We start from the raw sequence: 16397 nt of genomic DNA on the forward strand, positions 1-16397 counted from the left end.
GTCCTCACGACAAATTTGTTCTTTTTTTTTTCACTCTGCTGTCAGATCTGAGAGGAATCCAGTTCACCTGTGGACTTTAAATCTTTCAGCTACACCGCCCCACAAAAAAAAAAGGATCTGAGCACGTCACCTGCTGCTGAAAACATCTGCTGAGTGAGTGATTTACGCCGAGCTTTGCTTCGCTGCATGCAACAGGAAACGAGGAGAAGACAGACGTGACAGAAGCAGAAGCAGCAGCAGCAGCAGCAGCGTTCGCCAGCATCATCGCTACGAACGCGTAGCATCGGTGAGACTAACCTGAAAATAGGGCTGCACAGATAGCATCGCTCACGGATCAATTAGCAAAAGGGTGACACTGAAAACATGTCTGGCTGCATTCCCAGAGAAGGAGCAAACGAGAGTGAAAGTAAGAACGTAAGGGGGAGGTATAGAAAGAAGCATTCAGCGTTAGAGACGAGGCCTAAACGAGAACCTTCGCAGACTCACATGACGCCATGACGCATTTATGAACATAAATGACTTAAAAAAGAATGGAAAAGTAATTAAAGGATAATGAAATTAATCCATCCGTCCTCCACCTCCACATGTGGACTCAGATCAGATCTAATGTGTTGTCCTCTGTTCACATCTGGACACATGTGATCAGGTTCAGGACATGTTTAACCTCCTGAGACCCAAACATTTATCATTATCATCATTATTATTATTATTATTATTATTAATTTACTGAATTGGGACAATGCACATTAATCAACATTGATGCGTCAGTCATCAGTGTAAATGCGCCTGTTTTAGCATAGATGCTAATTTTCAGCCGTGGTCCCAAGGCTACGTTTGTTTGAATGCATCTTAATTAAGCTCTTAAAATAAGACTAAGATCTTTAAGTATCTGGGATCAGTGGGACCTAAGAAGTATAAAAAATACACATCATCTCTAAACTGGAAGCAGTTGTAGGGATTAATATGGATTATTTCACTGTATATTACAATTTTTTAATGCAAAAGCAAAATTGAAACGATTAAATCCCAACGTCCCAAATTGTGAATTTGTTAAATTTGCATGTCATATTAGTAGATGACGGACATAAGTGTCCCCATATGAGGACGCCGGGTCTCAGGGGGTTAATACAAGGTCTGACCGGTCTCCTGTTCATAACTGTCTTTCTGTATCTGACTAACTCATGAGCCTGGTCGTCCTTAAACAGACGAGTAGGAAGGAAATAATGGACCTGACCCAGTGCAGCGAGCTACTAACAGCCCTCTAGTTTGAGAATCCATCCAGAGTCCGACCAGGTCACTGAGCATGCAAATAAGATGCGATAATGAGCCGAGCCGACACTCACGCTCTCTCTCTCTCTCTCTCTCTCTCTTTCTCTGTGCATGAACATGAAAATAAGAGCGATAACACATGGTTTGCATCCGAGTCCATAAAGTCCCACACTCAGACACGCAGTGTTAGAGCAGCGACGACGACGCATTCCTGGAGCCGCAGGTACGTTATCACACCCTGCACCTGTCGCACACATTCCCACCATGCCACACACACACACACACGCGCACACGCACGCACGCACACACACACACACACACACACACACACACACACGCTGTGAGCATTCCTCCCTCAGCCTTCCCCCGTGGGCTGAAACCAAGCAAAGACGAAGGAGACGGTGTCACCGCCCCAATCAGCCAATCAGGCGGCTTAGAGAAACAGAAAGGGGACGTCACCTAAACTATATAAATACACACACAGTTGAGTTCTTTTGGAAATAAATAAAACCTGGATCAGTTCGAGGGAAATTAATCTGAAGGGATCTGAACGTGGTTTTTACTGAGAGCTGAAGATAATGAAGGAAAAGCATTTAATAAAAAAAAAGAGGACACAGTCAGTGTCTACCTCCCTCTGTCTAATATGCAATTCTTTCTTTATTTATTTGTTTATTTATTAGCCAAAAGGAGCTAAAGTAATAGCCATTAGCCCGTGGCTAAGGATGCAATGAATGTACTTCTGTGAATTTGACTTGTAAAAAAGTAACGGTAAGAAAACAGCAAAGATGACCTGTGGGGACAAAACTGACTCTGAGATTAAACGTGCACCGTTAACTCAGATTAGTACTTAATGAGGCATTAGTTGAATAAATGAAGTGGACTATGTTCAATGTACTTGAGCCCGTATTGGAATAGAACCGTCTTTCAGGCCAAGGACCCAAACTGATGGAGATATTAAGTAGGAACCTCCTACCTGCTCTGTGTTCTATATTAAACTCAACCTAGTGCTATTTATAAATATACATTATTATTATCATGTTGCATTCAATATTAAGCTATTCAATATTTCATCATTAGGGTATGAACACACCTCCTGCCTCCATTCATCCTTTATTTACCCCTTATTCTAACTGACCAAACTTAACCCTTTTAAGTTCCTGAAACTCAAAATGTCTTTTCATCAAAATTCGTGGGAAACTGCTACAAATGAAGTTCAGCTTCGAGGTCGTAAAACTCGTTGAATCATCACCAATTAAATCTCAATCATCTATTACCGCTAATCCTGTCACTGAGTCAATCCCAGCTGTCACAGGGCGAGACGTGGGGGAAAACCCTGAACGGTCGTAGGCTCACACACCCAACACACCTTCCTCCTGTCAGAGGTAATTAATCTAACATGTTCATCGTTGGACTCTGGGAGGAAGTTGGAGTGGAGAGAAAATGCAGGCCTGGTGCTCAGGGTTTCCCGGCTTTAAAAGATTGTCACGCCGCAACTTAATGTGTTAAGAAATCTAGACACGGACAAAGAGAGAGAGAGTCCCAGATGTTTCTTTGTAAGAAAAAAAAAAAAAAACGAAGCCAATACAGGAAGTGTCAAAAGCTGCAGTTGGCTGCTGACTCTAAAGATGAGGCAACGCTCCACGTTAAAAAGCTGAAATAAACACGACTCTCTCTCTAAAAGCTGAGCTCTCTGTTCACCACAGCTGTTCACGTCTAGGTTTAACGCTGCATGACTCTGACGGCCGCGGTGACAGGTGGGAGTCCTCACAGGCAGCGAGCTTCAGGAAACATCTTTTCACAACGCGACGGAGACAAACCACCCGAATTCATTTCCCTTCTAATCTGCAGGATGACCTGCTGGGGAGACTCCACCTTCAGCTGGTTTCCAAGTCAAATCTATATGATGCTTTCATGGCATCATAAAACACTTGCAGCTGCTCATCGAAATCCAGAATTGGAGTGTGTTTGGAAATAAAAGAAAAGAAGAAACCTTTTATATATATATATATATATATTTATATACTAGTAAGTAAAATCAGCAGCGTGCAGGACAAACACCGTTAAATGTGTTGAGAAAACCACCGCGTCTGGTCAGTAAGTGTGTGTCACTTCAAACCGCTCCCTTTACTCCTCCACCTCTACATGTACTTTAGGAACCGCTAACATGACACATGCTCATGTGTTGCACATCATTCCTCCGACACTTCGACACATCAACAACGATGAGACACGTCCACACCAGCAGAGCACGAACTTAAAAGTTCTGGTGCATTAATCTCAAAGTTCCTTAAAATGTAAACGGGGATGCAACAAATCAAGTTTTCAAATTGGTTGAAAAAGGGATGACGACGCCGAACGCACGACGACGACGACGTCGAGCCCCCGCCACGCAATCAGTCAGCCTTTTTTTAAAAAAGTTTTTTTTTTCTTCTTTAAATCGGAGTGCACAGCCTCGCAGCGCACCGGAACCCGTCGCCATGGCGACCGCAGGTTTCTGTGGCAACAGCGGGAGATACCAAACTCAAACAGGGGACTGAGTCACTTCCTGTCTCGCGCAATCCTTCCTCTTTTGAAGGCGCGAGCGTGCGGCCCGGGTTCGACTCCAGAGGCTTCAGAGGCGAACGGGACCTGCAAACGGCCGACGGGCTCCAACGCAAACGCACACAATCAGACAGCATCTACCAATCCACCTATCAGTGTTGGAACAGGTCTCCACAACTTCTCCATTAATTCTTAGTGGGAAAAAAAAAAAAAAAAAAAGCTGCAAACTCAATTAGAAAAGACTTCATCCCAAATGCAAATGTGTTCATTCATCTTAATGTTGGTTAAATAGTCCTAAAACTCTTAGAGAAACTAATAAAGCAGCCTCGTCTTTAACGTCACATCTATGGGACCTTCATTACTGTTACAGGACTGCACCCTGAGCTCATGCACATGCAAATCATTGCATTATCTCCAACACTAGAGGAGTTTCAGTGCCGAGCCCACGCAGTTAAACACTGTTTTCAAAAGCAAACATACAAGAACTTCTTTCGTGCATAAAATAAAATCTAAAAATCTAAAATCCTCAAACTCCTGATGAATATATGAAGCTTTCGAATCAAAGATTACGAAACGGAGCAGAGTCAGACTGAGGCTGAACATCCAGCACCTCCTACCTCTAGAGATAAAATCCTCTAAGTGGCACTACTCTGCTTTAAGTGATTACCCAGATTTCCAGCGCGGTGCAAAGAAGAAAAAGAAAACGCAGACAGACTGCGAGAGGTCGCTGACTGATACCGATACCAAGTACAGTTAGAATACGCACACGATTTCAAAAGACGTTAACACGGAGAAACCAGAAACCTGCAGCCGCTGAACCAACGGGTTAAAACTGGAAGATTCACCAAGAGTTTAACTTGATAGCAGCTAATGAGGCGACTGGATCGAAGCTAAACGATAGAAGCTATAATAAAAAATAAAGACAAATAAGACACTGAAGGTCTGAGTGGTCATCGCTCCACGTCTGGGGAGTCACAATCAGTGAAGAACGGAACCACGGACGTCCCCCGTCGGTATCCGGTCTGTCTATAAAACGATCAGATAGGAGCTTCCTGCCAGCCTGGTCTGAGATAAAACCCAAACCACGTCCCTGTGGCGTAAAAACTTCAAAAACTACCAAAAACCTAAGAGTGGAGGCACCTTACTCCACAACATGAAGTCAGAAATGAGCAAACTGCTGCAATGTGGAAGTTTGGTGAGGTGGCAGCAGGAGATCGTGATTCACTACGTGATTCAGCAGCTACGCTCAGGTCAGAGGCTGCAGCCGCACAACAACAAACTCTGGACGACGGGTTTGAAAGAAGAGACAAGTTTCCCGGAGACAAATCTTCCAGAGAAGGTTGGGAGGAGTTGGAGGATCAGAGCATTTGCTCTGGAGTGGAGAACACAAGGTTTGAGCTCAAGGAAGGACTTAATGAAGCTGCAGGGGTTCATTTATCTTAAGATCAGACCTGGACTCGGGTCGGATCCCTACATGGAGCCAGTTTATCAGCTGTAAGATGTAAAGCATCATCTTTCTTTTTTGTGTTACAGTTGGTGGGAGAGAAGAACTTATGAAGACGTCTCTTTGGCTTTTAGGGAATTTATGGTCCACGACTAAATGATGATAAATGTTCTTATATTTCTTAGCTCAAACAGACGGAGCCGCTAACCCGCTGGTTTGTGGGTAAACCTCCATTATATAACTCTGACGTCCTGGACTCATGGCCGACTTGGCGGCTGAGCCTCCTCTGGCTCCTCTTACCTTTTGGCCTCCTCCAGGTGACACAGGTACTCGTAGGCCATGTTCTGCTGCCGCCGCTCGTCCATCTCCTCGGCCGTGAGCCGCTCCACGCCATCCAGGACGGCTGCAGCCACAAACGCACAGTTAACAGCGGGATCGAGCGTGAACCTCGTGCAGATGCTTCCATCGCAAACACCTTATGATGCAACACTATTTATTTTTTTTTTTTATTATTCCCAGGAGGACTTTTCCGTGCATCTACCTGTCCTCCTTTATGAGTCACATGTCAAACCTGGATGCAGCACTGAGTGATGTGGGCATGTCTTTGTCTGCAACTTGTTCATACATTAAGTTAAAAAAAACGCACAATGCAGCAGGAGGTGTGGGGCTGTTCCCATGAGATCACACAGAAGGAGCTGTGACTCAGGCCTGCACAGGAAACGCTTCCCCCAAAGAAACCTTCTTCTTCTTCTTCTTTTCTTTTTTTTTTCCTTTTCTCACAATTTATGGAGAGGGATGGGGGAGAGGGGATGAGGGGGAGGGATGGGGGACAGGGAGGGCGCGCAATACAAAGAGGCCCCTTCTGAAGGGTCCTGTCACAGCTGAGGTGGCCTGGACTGGATCTCAGGCAGGTAGAACGTGATTCTGAGCATCGGTTTCACCGTCGAGTCACAAAAAGCATTTATTCATTCAGTGACTCTGTTTGTTCTCCTCATGAGCGGGTTTGGTTTAAGTTTGCAAATGAAAGAATGGTTGAGTTTAGATTAAAAGTTCATTGGGTGTGTTTTCAATAAATGATTAAATGTTTGGAAATCTTTGTTTTTTTTTAGTCTTTAACCTGATCTAGTGTAAAAACTTTGCAGTGAAGTTGTGTAAACTGTGAGCAGGCCTCCCTCCCTCCCTTCACTCTCTGCTTTATAATAAAAACGCGGAAGTCATAATTAGGCTGTAACCATGCTGTCAGAAATAAAAAAGCCCGACTGTGAGCGCTGCCTACAAACTGCAGCGAGCTTTCTAAAGTTTCTTTGGAATATTTCTTTCTCCTTTCTTTCTTTTTTTTTTTTTTTTAAGAGTAGTTTGCATGATCAGAGGCTGCGCTCCGGCGCGGAGCCGCCCGCCTGGCATCTCAAGGTGAGCAGAAAGAAGTGAACTTACAGCCATATCTGGGCCGGAGTCCGTCTGTCTCTTCTGAAGTTGACATCCTCCTCTGTTCAGAAACTCTCTGCGCTCCACGGTTCACTTCAGCCGCACGCCGAGAGAGAAAGAGCGAAGAAGAAGAACAACCACAAAAAAAAAAAGTTTACGCACAGATTAGTTCCCAAAGCGCACAGAAAAAACCGAGAGAGAAATCCGTGAAGGACCTTTCGGCCCTCTTGTTCCTCCTCTGCACAGTTTGAGTTGAGACTTTTTCTTCTTCTTCAAACCTCACTGATGTCACTGGGTGTGTTCTTCCTAATCCTGAAGTATGCGTTTCAGGAAACAGACTTCAGCTGCCTCCAGGCGGCCGAGCCGCAGCGCCCCCTGCCGGCGCGACACCCCCCGAGAGGTTTCCAACGTGAGGCCCGGGGGCCTTCAAAGGTCGTCGTTTCTTTTTTGGGATATTTTAAGTTTGCTTCTAAAAACGTAGACAAAAACTGAAAAAAAACAACAACTTGTATTTGATTTTTTTGCATTTTTAAATCCCAAACAAAAGACGTTAAAGACAATAAAAATAAATGATCAAACCTGTCATCACTGATCAGGTTTTTCTTTTTAATAAATGGTCAGTGGAGTGACCCCAACTCTATTAATTCTCTTAATATAAATTAAAATATACCCTGTAATGTCTGATTTACCTCTGTAGATGTTGAATCTGAAATTACTACGCCCGTTTTAACTTCACACATTACACACATAGGAGCATATTTTAGGTTGTATTTTGGTGCATAGTGTTTGTGTGTTTTTGTGTAATGTTTGTAGTGTGGCGTCGTAGGCGTCTCTGTGCGTCCTGTGGGTCTGTGTTGGATGTTGTTTTGCATTTTTATTTTATTTTTTGAGCTTTCTGCTAAATGTGATGCTCACATCTGTTCATGTGTTTGACACTGATTAATATATGCGCACATTGTCCATAAACCTAATAATAAAAAATAATAATCATTTATTTTATTCTGGAGTCAAAGGCAAAAAAGAGAAATCCTTCTACTAATGTGATTTAGAAAAATAATTGCATCAGTGAAACAGGAAGTAGCCTCCAAAGCGCTCTCTGGTCCAGCTCATGGATGATCGTGTTCACATCTAAATAAACCTGGTTCTTCTCCAGACGTTCAGATGATCAGGCGCCTGAAATCACATCTGAATATCATTCTAAAGTCGTGTCTGTGTCTTTAGACCAACAGAAAAGACGTGAAATATATTAAAGGCCAGAAGATAAATTTACATGTTTAGCATTTTTGTTGTTTTTGCTTTTTAAATTGAAAACCAAAGCAATACAGTGAAAATAAAAGTGTCAAACCAAAATGTGCACTTTTCTGAGAGCAGCCTGTACTTTTTAGTATTTCAAGTTTGGTTTCAGACTCTTTCTTTCGCTAATAAATAAATAAATAAGTGGCTTTGATAAAATCAAAATAAAATAAAAATAGAACAAATTCTGCATCATCTGTGACGTCCGGACTTGATTCATGTGATCGAGTCGCGTGACTTTAAAACCAACAATGTCAGAGTGAAACACTAAAACCTGACACCACAGACTGGACGTGTTATACTCAGGCTTCATTTATTCGAGAAATCTCACTGAGACGTGAAAAGAAATCACATGAAGACACAGAATAACGACATCAACATGTGCGTAATTAAAACACTCATCAATACAAACACATGTCACAATGTCGCCTGTGAAAATTAAAATGTGTTCGAAGATAAAAAAAAATAAAAATTACTAAGTAAAGTGTTTCTCTTCGTGGTTGCAATTTAAATTTTTCACAAAGCGCCCCAACATTAAAGGACACACACCAATCAGCCACAACATTATGACCACTGACAGGAGCAGTAAATAACATTTAAATCATCTTGTGATGATTCATTGTTCTGCTGGGAAACTTCTGGACCTGGTTTTCATTCATGTGGATGTTATTCAGACATGTAGCCCCCACCTAGACCAGACCAGACCAGACACCCCCCCACCGCGTAGCAATGTCACTCCTTAATGACAGCAGGATGAGGCCTGACACAGACACACAAACACTTTAGGAACAACGCAAACATCACAAGGTGTTGACCTGGCCTCTGATTTCTCTGATCCTAAACTGATCAAGTATCTGTGGGATGATCCACAGAGGACCCTTCCCTCAAAGGCCCCCCCAATAACAACACTGTGTTACCAGAGTTTTCAAGGGAGACCTGGACAATGTTAGGACGGTGGTCATAATGTTATGCCTGATCAGTGTAGTCAGTGGGTTTAGAAGCTTTGACTGCAGCACTGAATCAGGGATTGTTTGACTTTAACAGCTTCAAAATCATTCACAACTTCTTTCTTCCTGTTTTGTCTTTTACAATCATCTGATTAAGTTGGAGTTTTCAGCTCAAACATTTAGATTTTGTGTTGAGTTGTGTTCATGCTTTCAGATTTAAATATGTTTCTCCTCCTCCTCCTCCTCCGTTCACCTCCTCCATCTCAGCCAGAGCTCCTCCCTTTATCCTCTTCTCACCACCACCACCGTCTAGACCCATTTAAATAAATAAATTCTTTATTTTTTGACACAGAAAAAAGTCTTGATGTCATTATAAACCAGGTCGTTGTTAATTTGTTGGTTCATGTCTTCACAAAACACAAAAACACACAAGCACAGACGTCCAAAGATCTGTCTCCACCGGGTCCAACGAGTCCCCTGAACCTGACTTTACTGCAGGAAGGACGTGTGCAGGGGCAGGAGCAGACTCTGGTTTCCCTAAAGAGCTTTCATTTGCACAGGACCGACCGTCCAGCTGAATATACCTCCTGTATTTTGCAATGCAAACATCAGCCTTTGCATAACCAGTGCCATGCACAAAGTGCACAAACTGCACAAAGTCAAAATGGTCTAATCTCCAACGGGAAAACAGTCAAATGTCTTGTGCTTGAATGTAATTCTGTAGTTTAATGGTTAAAATGTAAAATACTCGGACATGAGAGGGATGTTTGTGCACAACTTTAGTTTCTTCACTCTTTGATTGACTTTAATTATCATTAAATCTTCTTCATTTTCTATTAACGCTGCATCTTTGAGTTCATGCATCGATTTCTTTGCAAATTTTCCAAATCCACAGCTGCAAATTTCCAAACTAATGACCTAGTTAAAACCAGTCTAAGCACAGCAACATTGACTCAGAACTCGTATTAAAACCTGAACACGCTTCCAACAAATACACACAGCGACACAATCGTTTATTGAAGCGTTTCCATGCAACATGGAACATAAACTGTCAGCAACAGAGAATTCATGCTCATCTTCAGACAACGACCGCCCAAACAACAACATCTGCAACACAAAGAATATAAATGATGATCTTAGACACGGACGATAACGTAGACGCGGTGGCTTCGTGGACGCTGCGACCGCCCGAGGATGTTTGTCTCCCTGCAGCAGTGAAACCAGCGCGTAACAGTCCTCAGTGGCTCAGATGCACTTGAGCAAGTAGGAGTTGCAGTTGGCTCCTCGTCCGCAGTCGCAGAGTTTCCCGATGCGGGGCCCGAACTTCATGGCGCACCGGTCACCCATCCCACACTGAGGAGACGAGGAGGAGGAGGAGGAGGAGGAGGAGGAGGAGGAGGTTCACACTCACAAGACAAACCTTCATACTAATCATTCTAAATGTTTCTATTAACGTAATCTGACTTGTTTAACAGAAAGAGAATGTAAATGAAATCTTGTACGTTGTCTCAATCTGGGCCTGAAGTCAAACGAGCTGATTTATTTTCATTGAACGGTTTTGACTTTCCTTCTTTCAGCTAATTGGAGACGGGAAGAAACCTCAATCATTCTGTAATTAAACTGTGCAAAATGCTGCTGTTGGCGTTTTCTTGTTATCTTTTAATTAGCGGCAGGTATCTTTGGCTAACGGCTCTAATTAAACAGCAGAGGAGTGATGTACGCCTCAAGGAATAATGACTCGGAGTCATCCAGCACGTAACTAAATTACTCCCACAGAGCTGCCCGGATAAATAAATGTAAATGTGAAAGCAGGAAAAGAGAAGGAAAAAAGTTACCAGTGGGATGCTCCCTCTTTTCTCCGGGGAATAAACCCGACTGTGCATCCTGCCCAGCACAGCCTCCAGAGCCTCCATCTGCTCAGAGAAGGATCACAAAAAAAATAAAAATAAAAAACAGAAACAATAAAGGGCTTAAAAGAGAAACTGGCACATCTTTAAAACAAAATTACACATTTTTTACACATAACTTCACAGTTTGCAAAGTTTCAGTGAAGCTCTAAAAATACTGGGTCAGATATTTAAAAAACAATATCTGACCCAGAATAATCCATGCAATTATGCATTGTTGCTTCGTGCACAATTTTTTTCCCAAATTGACATATTTGCTGTGTTTAGAAGCCTTGAATTTGTATTTTAAATAATGTTTAAAAGTTTAAGAACTATCTCCTTAAAAATCATATAAACCAACAAGAAGTTATTTAAAACCAGTTTCACTTCATGTTCTGCAACTTGTGTTTCGATGGATGCAGACTTCTGACAATAAAACCCAAATAAAAGAGTTTGCACACACACACACATACACACACACACACACACACACACACACAACAACACACACGCACACGCACACTCTTCACAACATTGCAAAGATTTGCACAAAGATTTTTTGGTGCACGCTTTGGTAATTAACTCTTACTTCAGGAAACTCAAAAGCAGCACTAGCAACGATCTGAATCCCTTTCCCCAAACATTCCTCCACCACCACCTCCATCACCACCTCCACCTCCCTCCTGATACTGACCAGGTCTCTGTCCGCCGCTGGCTCTGCTTTCTCGTCTCCAAAGTCCTCTGCGGAGTCTTCCTGTGACGCTTGGCCGTGACACATGACGGACACGAGGCCGAGGAGCAGCAGTCCGCGGAGGGCGCAGGAGCTGTCCATGGTGCTGGTGGTGGAGGAGGAGGAGGAGGTGGAGGAGAAGGTGGAGGAGGAGGTAACAGATCAGGGCAGGAGGAGCAGCGGGAGGGTCGCAGCAGATCCACAGGAGATTCTCCTTCCACCCGCCCCGACCTTCTCCGCTCTTATAGTGACTGTAAAGCCCCGCCCGAGAGGCCGCTGCCGCACTGACATGAAGGACAGTGGACGGATGGACGGATGGATGGATGGATGGATGGATGGATGCACTAATCCAGCTCAGTTCTTCCTCTTATTATTATTTTTGTCCAGAATGTTTCCGTTAATGTTCAAACACACATGAGCCTGGTCACATGACTTCCTGTCAGATCAACGAAAGATGGTCGATTTATATTTATTTATTATATTTATTATATTTATTTGGAAGATTTGACTTTTAGAAAGGTGCATCAATGAAAAAGAATATATTGAAGCATAGAATAATTATTTATGTACAAAAAGATTATGATTAAATAATTATTAATAATGATTATTAACAACTTTCTGTCAGACTTTAAATCCTAGAAAGAAGCTTTGGAAAGTTTTGAACATTTACAGCATAGTTTTTGTACATATTGTGAATTATTCTTTAAATTCTTCTATTTTTTCTTTAAAATAAAAGTGTCTTGTTTTTGCACATCATTCTGCTCACGTGAGTTTATTTAGAAGATTTCACTTGTGCACAAAAAGGAGAAACTTACTGGATCATTGTTAACAAGAGAATAATGACATTTTAAGTGTAAATGTAGCTTTTCTTTTTTAGACTCATCACACATAAACAACTGGCAGCTAAGAATAAACTATGGAATAAACAGTGGGTCCCATAAATAAGAGTGACTACAACCTGACCACATTTTCTATAAAAAATAAAGAGGAGATGTGGTCATTCTGTTTTATGCAGCGTTCAAATACACCTGACAAGGGTTAAAATAACTCAGAGATATTCAACTGTATTTTCCTTTTTAGAGGCTGTTGTTTGTAGAGCTAATGAATCCTGTACTAAACCTTAACTTCATGTACCAGCGCATATACAGGTAAACTTTAAAAAAGTTAAATATATAGACTTTTAGAACACGACAATACTTCTTTCTTCCTTTTTGTTATTTAAATCTATGCAGTTAAATGTCTCATTTTACTCTGAAATTAATAATCCAAACAATATAATATACAAAATCATCACAAACCAGCTCCATGGGGTTAAATTCTAGAGACTGGGCCATGGTCCGCTCCATGTTTTCAAGCTTTCCATCTAGTTTTTATCCTGAGGTAGTTCTGGTAGAGCTTGGACTAAAGTTTTGAGACTGATGCTGTTCTAAAGCTTTAGACCTGTTGTGTATATAAAATAACCCAGTTTTGTTAGATACTTGACTGTACACTTACCACGTCAGCTCATTAAGGAAAATAGTAAAAAATAAATTAATACAATCATTCTAAAATAACAGTCCTGCACTAAACCTTCATGAAGGTTCTGGTGTTCAGCATTAGTTTAAAATAACTGAGAGAGATGTTGGTTAAAGAAGTTTTTATTGTAATTAAACTATAAAATAAAGTTAAACCAACATGCATCTTGCAGTTAGAAAGAAGCTTGAGTTTATGGTTTGTACTATCATTGAAATTTACCTCCACGTGTTCCTAATATTTTAACATTTTAAGTTACACTAAAACATTTTAATAATATTTTAGTTCAGCTGAAATATCACCTTTAAAACTGGAAATAAAAAGTGAAATCGTGAGCTTCAGAGTCACAGAAACAGATGGTTATTGTGTTTATGCTCTAAGAACGAAGCCTGTGAATGAGTCCAGTGTAACAGCTCCACAAACTCCTGTTTCCCTGCGTGAACTTGTCACGATGCGGCTCAGAGGCTGCAGTTTGTCATTCTATTGAGTCGTGTTTTTATCCTCCCGTCCCTTCATGTGTCTGATTAGATCAATTAAACCCATGAACCACACAAAGACACTTGCCCTGCGGCCTCAGGTGCAGCGCGGGGAGCAGATGGCGTGGAACGAACTGATCACGCTGTAGATGTTTGAGTGCTTTCGTTTTCACATGTATATCTAATGCATCGCAGAGTTATTCCAGTGCAGCGTTCAGAACTTAAATCAGGATGTTTTCTCCTGCAGCAACTTTTTTATTTTTATTCATTTACTTTCCATGAGCTCTTTTTTTAAAAACGCTTCCCTGCAGCTTCTTCTCCAAACCCACATCAAAGCAGCTTTTTGTTTTTTAACAGTTGATGGAAACCACCTGCCAGGTTCCGGGTTTGTTGTTGATGTGAAGCCAAGTATTTACCTCCCGAAAAGACAAAAAGGCATCAAAGTGAAGCCGGCAGAGGACGGATGAAAGTGTTTCTGACCTTTTCTTAAAGTTTTACTCCTCACACCCCCAACGAAGCCCACTTCATCCCACAGTTTCCGCTTTTAACCACAGACTGTGACAAAGGAAAGAGACGCATCCAGCTGTGACAAAAGCTCATTCTCGATACACTGTGTGAAAACAAGGCCGAGCGGCGGCGCCGACGCAGCCACGTGGCCTGCAGCCGGCAGATACCAGGCTTTTCATTTGTCCTGGAAGAGTTAATCCACGGCGCCGTTAAAAGACCGAGGAGCTCATTTAAAGGTGCTTTGGCTCATTCTGGCTCAGGAGAAGAGATAGAGGAGGCCAGCACCAGTGTAATGTTTCCCTCCTTCAAAGCCCGAAGCAATTTAGCCTGCAATAAAAAAAACAAGTCAATAGCAGAAGGAAAGTGTCTCCTCTGCTGGAATCTACTCGACTAAAGCTTCTTTTTGTTTGGTTGCAGTCTGTAATATAGATCTGTACAGTTTATACACAGCAAAAACAGCATCACTGCAAAGAAGAAGAAGCAAAATATTCTTAGATTCAAACAAATCATCTTGTATTAAGAAAAAAAACATCTGCCAATGCTTAAGCTTTTTTTGTTTGACAAAAATAAAAGTTCTTGTCAAAAATTGGCAACAATTTCTTAGATTCAAGGACTTTTTGTTTTCTTGAAAATCCTTTTTTGCAGAGTAGAGTTTGGTAAAATACAGTTTAATATATAAACCATGGGTTCACAGCATTAAAAAAATCTGAATCATGATGGATTCATTAAGAAAATATTTTAATTTAACACTTTTCCTTTTCTGGTAACTACACAGATCTGCCACAACATTATGACCACCTTCCTAATATTGCGTAGTTGTCCCTTGTGCGTCCAAAGCAGCTGAGACTCATCAGATAATGGACGTGGACCTTCTGAGGGTGTTGCTCTGACGTTTTTGTGTATTTGTCTGTGTCAGGGTTCATCCTACATCCTACTGTTCAAAAACAAACACCACATTCACACACAACCATCACAGCTTCCAGAATAATCAGTCTCCCCACACCAGATCTAACACATCTCAACAACGCGACCGTTACACGCATCGCAACCGCAATACAACAGGACCTCACACGTCCACTAAACGCACACTTCTCCCCCGACTCCCCTCAGGGTGAAGATGCAGAGGATTCGCTTTAGACAAAGCCTGATACCTGCTCTCATAGCTGCACTTAACAACAGGCCTCGTAGACGGGTCGGCACGGACTCGGTTAAATGTTAAGTACTGTTTTATCTGTTTTTGAGTGTGTGTCTGTTGTGCGTTTTGCTGACCTGTGTACTGTGGTGGTGTTTGTGGAATGGAGACATTAGCTGAGTTTAGCTAATACCTGCAGGTCAAGATCAATACATGAATTAATCACCTCCTGTCGCTGCTTTCAAATTAAAATGTTCATTCAGTTTTGTTTTTATGTAGGTGGTTAGGAATCTAGAATATCAAACTTTTAAATATTACATAATTTTGTCTGTTGCCTGTGTTTTGACAATGTAACTGTGCAACTCTTTACAAGAGAATCCAATAATCCTTATAGTCCATGGGCCAGAGCCCAAAACTTCACTATTCGGTATCAGTCAAAGGGACGAAGGCTACCTATATTTTTTGGATAGATATATGTCTGTAGATAATTTTTTTGTATGACAGCCTTTCCAGGTGAGTAGCTAAATATTGTTATCAGCTCATGAAGTTAACCACCCCCTAAGGAACTGTGTGTTGACGCATGTGCATAATCTGTTTTACCCTCATGATTAGGACTTTTCTCAATGTTAAATAATATTGTGTTTGGTATCATTTTAAAGGGGACCTTCTAAGCTTCCATTTAAACTCAGTTGTGAACCTGTCTGATAAATATGGAGGTCACTGCAGCTCATCAAGCCATCAAAAGCATACATTTTTTCACATTTTACGCCTAAACTATGTTCTTTCTTTTAATCCTGTAGGACATAGGAACATCAGAAACACAAAACACAAGTACCACAACATTCACCTGACTATAAGGCTTCAGAAAATATATAACATGCCCATATAATTTCATTGTGAGAATTCAAGATGGCGTCGGAGTCCATCTTTACCCATTTTTTAACTTTTGATCTTGACATCGCAGATTGTTTAACTATTAGACCTGGGTTAAACTACTTGTTAGGCCTGGACAAAGTGATGTAGCTTTGATGGCTAAAGACAGTGAAGTCTATAGGCTACGATGAAGGTCCCTCATTTATTTTTCAGAGAGTTGACAACTCTAAACACCGTCCGTCTGCTCGGCTGCTTTGTTTCCCTGAAGCTCAGAGAAGATTCTTTTTAAAATATCTCATTTTGTAAATGAAGTTTAATAACAACAGCTTTTAAAAGCCGCTAAGCCTCAGTGACTTCTTTTA

General features: G+C 41.6%; 2 protein-coding genes across 2 annotated transcripts in view; both read right to left on the bottom strand.

The window, feature by feature from the left end:
* iqgap1 (IQ motif containing GTPase activating protein 1) overlaps window positions 1-6976 on the bottom strand; it is a 57391-nt gene extending 50415 nt beyond the window's left edge. The window contains exons 1-2 of the mRNA XM_047580036.1: window positions 6689-6976; window positions 5555-5657 (exon numbers count right to left, since the gene is read on the bottom strand). Coding sequence (XP_047435992.1) covers window positions 5555-5657; window positions 6689-6734 — 149 coding nt within the window. The 5' untranslated portion in view covers window positions 6735-6976. The remainder of the gene's footprint in view (window positions 1-5554; window positions 5658-6688) is intronic.
* Window positions 6977-9915: 2939 nt separating this feature from the next.
* Window positions 9916-11801, bottom strand: cartl (cocaine- and amphetamine-regulated transcript-like). The gene is made up of 3 exons (XM_047580931.1): window positions 11500-11801; window positions 10755-10832; window positions 9916-10272 (listed from the first exon to the last, which is right to left on the bottom strand). Exons 1-3 carry the CDS (start codon window positions 11635-11637, stop codon window positions 10165-10167), a joined length of 324 nt encoding a protein of 107 aa, XP_047436887.1. The 5' UTR covers window positions 11638-11801; the 3' UTR covers window positions 9916-10164.
* Between the last annotated feature and the right edge of the window lie 4596 nt (window positions 11802-16397).

Source organism: Mugil cephalus, chromosome 3 (assembly GCF_022458985.1).
Source record: "Mugil cephalus isolate CIBA_MC_2020 chromosome 3, CIBA_Mcephalus_1.1, whole genome shotgun sequence".
NCBI classification, from domain to species: Eukaryota; Metazoa; Chordata; class Actinopteri; order Mugiliformes; family Mugilidae; genus Mugil; species Mugil cephalus.

Excerpts from the sequence above, each read along its gene's own strand:
- cartl (XM_047580931.1), bottom strand. The coding sequence starts at position 11,637 with ATGGACAGCTCCTGCGCCCTCCGCGGACTGCTGCTCCTCGGCCTCGTG. Across the intron at positions 10,833-11,499 it reads CAGCGGCGGACAGAGACCTG|ATGGAGGCTCTGGAGGCTGT; the intron begins GTCAGTATCAGG and ends TTCTCTGAGCAG. Across the intron at positions 10,273-10,754 it reads AAAGAGGGAGCATCCCACTG|TGTGGGATGGGTGACCGGTG; the intron begins GTAACTTTTTTC and ends TCGTCTCCTCAG.